At 31.1% G+C, this 3580-nt stretch overlaps 1 protein-coding gene across 1 annotated transcript; it reads right to left on the reverse strand.

Moving 5' to 3' along the window:
- Positions 1 to 1475: 1475 nt before the first annotated feature.
- Positions 1476 to 3580, reverse strand: LOC25502257 (1-aminocyclopropane-1-carboxylate synthase 7). The gene is made up of 3 exons (XM_013591837.3): positions 3359 to 3580; positions 2991 to 3262; positions 1476 to 2489 (listed from the first exon to the last, which is right to left on the reverse strand). The coding sequence occupies exons 1-3, from the start codon at positions 3527 to 3529 to the stop codon at positions 1625 to 1627; spliced, it is 1308 nt and encodes a 435-aa protein (XP_013447291.1). The 5' UTR covers positions 3530 to 3580; the 3' UTR covers positions 1476 to 1624.

The raw sequence follows: 3580 nt of genomic DNA on the forward strand, positions 1-3580 counted from the left end.
GTTCCGAAGACTTCCACCACCACCTCAATCTCCGGTTTGATCCTCTATATCGTTCACCCACCGACCAGATCTGATGACGTGCACAAAACTACAAATCTTTCGACGACGACGGTCATGATAGACAGAGAGAAAGATAACATGGAGTTCAAATTCGTCGCGGCCAAAGATTATGACGGTTGGTTAGGTGTTGGCCACGACAAAGAGAGATAGACGGACGTGATGAAAATGATGAGGGTGTGGTGAGGTTGGATTGAGAGAGAGAAAGAGCAGAGAGAGGGGTCAGAGAGGGACGAAGGAAGAGAAAGTGAATGGACAAAATTACCTTCAATATAATTAATTAAAAATGCCACATGAAAGGTGTGTAGAAGGGTCTATGCCACCTATGGATATTAGTGTATAAGCTCTCATAAAATATTAAGATCAATTTTGAATTTTATTTTTTTTAACACAAAAAATCAGATTAGGGAGATATACTCCTTACAATGTAAGTTACAACTATCAATTTTATTGAAACTTACGTTATAAATTATAGGGTTAAATATGTTTTTAGTCCTTATAAATATACTAACTTTTTGTTTTAATCCTTCTAAAATTTTCCTTCAACTTTTAGTCTCTTAAAATTTTTTCATCTTCACTTTTGGTCATTCTTTTAAAGTATTCATATATAGAATTAATATTTTTTAATGAAATTTTCCAGAAAAATTCATAATATTATAAGAATCTCTCCCAAAAAAATTTAGAATCTTTTAACAAAACATCAATTTAATATGAATTTTTATATTTTTGAAGGTCAAAAATTCATATTTAATTTGTGTTTTGTTAAAAAATTCTAGTTTTTTTTGGGAATTGTTTTTACAATATTCTTAACATTTATGCACAATTTCATTTAAAAATACAAAAATTAACTTAAAAATAGGATCAAAAGTAGTGATTGAAAATTTTATAAGGACTAAAAGTTAAAGAAAATTTTTAGAGGAACTAAAACGAAAAGTTTATATATTTATAGGGACTAAAAATATATTTAACCCTAATTTATATGTAACCATCAATTGAGAAATTTTAAACTTAAACTTAATCAACCACGAATGTGATTGGAATATCCAATCATATATTCCAATCACATGTGACAACCTCAAGTTCATAATTTTAAATATCCCGGAGGCATTAAACACATGCTAAAGCATGAGATTGAATTTGCAATACCTCTCATCTACACTACTGACCGTAAGATTTGCCACTAGATTTTTTGACACAAAAATTGAAAAACAGTTTCACAATAATTTACTACTAGTTCAAATAAGTTACAAAATGATTGCAAAAGAGTTTCCAAGGAACTTGTTTTAACTTTTTTGTTGGTGGTGTATGAAATTCGAACCATAAACTTTAAATATATTATGCATTATCTTTATCAATTGAGTTAAATTCACGAGGATAGAAACTTACTTTGATTAAAGCAAGCAAACAAGAGCTTAGACTCATACACTTCGGGTGAATCTTTTGTTACATATTTTCGGATATTAACAAATTAAACAAAGAATATATCAAAATGGTCATAACCATTTAAAAAAAAAAACTATGAATAGTAATAAAATTTGTCAAATACTAGCTTGCCACTATTCTTTCCTTACATCTTCTTTGTCCCTGTTCGGTTAGCCATGAAGTTACGTATTCTTTTCAATGCAACTTCCAAAGTGTGTTCACTCATATTAGCAAAGCAGACTCTAAACCAACCAGGTTGATCACAATGACAAGAACACCCCGGAGATATATTCAATTTCAGTTCATTCAAAACAATATTCCAAAGTTCCAATTCACCTTCCTTAGTTGACTCCTTCAAAAGTGGACTCAAATTCATCCAACAAAACAAACCTGCATTCCCTTTCAAACACTCAATTCCAACACTTTTCAAACCTTCAATTATCATTTCATATCTCTTCTTCAATCTTTCCCTATTAATGTTAATATACTTCTCAGTAAACTTTTTGTCTGATAGCATATTAGCCAAAAATTGTTGTGTTTGTGAAGATATCAAGGTAAAACTCGACATTCTTCGGGCTGTTGTTACAACCTTATCATTGTATGAATAAATTGTTCCAACTCTGAAACCTGGTAGACCGAGATCTTTTGAGAGACTATAGACAATGTGAACTCTCTCTGCATCTTTGTATCGACGAGTTTCAAGAATCTCTGCTATGCTTACAAACTCAGAGGAATTAAACACTGATCCTGAGTAGATTTCGTCTGAGATAAGGTGGATGTTCTTTTTTGTCACAAAGTCAAGAATCTCTTCTAGAACTGAACGTTTAACTGTTATACCTAATGGGTTTGAAGGGTTTGTGATCAGCACTCCACTCACTTTCATGTTCATTGATTCTGCTTCTTTGTAAGCTGCTTCTAAAGCTTTTGGTGTAATTTGAAAATTGTTTGATCTGTTGCAGTGAATTGGCACTATGTTTACACCAGTTCTCCACCTTAAGTCTCTATCAAACCTACAAAAGTATAAGATAAAGATACATGAGATTATTTCATCATACATAGTTTAAGCAAGTATGGTTACATGCTATAGCTTCTAATGATAATAAATTAAAACAAATGAAGCTAGCTAGCTAAAAGGTTTTTATTGATAGAAGAAATTCATCATAAAGAAAAAATATATATTTCATCATAAAGAAAAAAATGTATGCAACAAATATGTGAAGAATTTGCCGCATGTTATTAAGAGTATGTTTTTTTAAAAATATATAGATAGGCACTCTTTTTGAATTGACTTTTAAATTTTTCTACGGATATTACTTGAGTGTTTATGGAAACAATTTATAACTTGTTCTTAAACTATTTTTCATAACTCTTGAGGATAGTTGATGAAAACACTCTATAACTTATATTAAAATAGTTTAACTATATTTTACCTTGTATTTTAAAAGTAGTTTATTAATTAAGTTGTTTATTCAAACATATAGCCGGATTGTATTATTGTGCTTGATTCTTACCCTGGATAGTAAGGGGTGGGAACAAGCAAAGCATCTCCGGGGTTTGCAAGAATGAAGGTTAAAAGCTCATTAGCCGCAGTTGCTCCGGCAGTGATGACTATTCTTTCCGAATCAAATGTAGCTTTACCACCTCTTATTTGTTCCATGAAACTTGCCATTGCAGTTCTGAATGATTTAAGTCCATGATAGTCTTGAAATAATGCATTTTCTCTGAAACCATTGTAATCTTCCGGGTGCACTTCCAAATACTTTTCTACCAAATCAAATGAAACCTGCACAATACACATTAGTAGTTAGTTCTAAAACCATTAATAAAGTACTTAGGAGCTAATTATAATAAGACTTATTCAAGATATATATTAACATACTTGATTTTCTGCCAATCCCATTTGTATAACACCAGAAGAGTTAGTTAATTCATGATAAGGGTTTTCATCATATGCTTTCCATCCAGCAAAGTAGGGTGAGTTTTCTCCATGAGTGTCAGAAATTGCAATGTTTGAAAGTTGTACACAAGATTGTTCTATCTCAATACCCATATTAATTGATTAATTAGGCCTTTAGTTTTCTGTTAGTAAGAGAATGAAGGA

The sequence above is a fragment of the Medicago truncatula genome, chromosome 8, assembly GCF_003473485.1.
Source record: "Medicago truncatula cultivar Jemalong A17 chromosome 8, MtrunA17r5.0-ANR, whole genome shotgun sequence".
Taxonomy (NCBI): Eukaryota; Viridiplantae; Streptophyta; class Magnoliopsida; order Fabales; family Fabaceae; genus Medicago; species Medicago truncatula.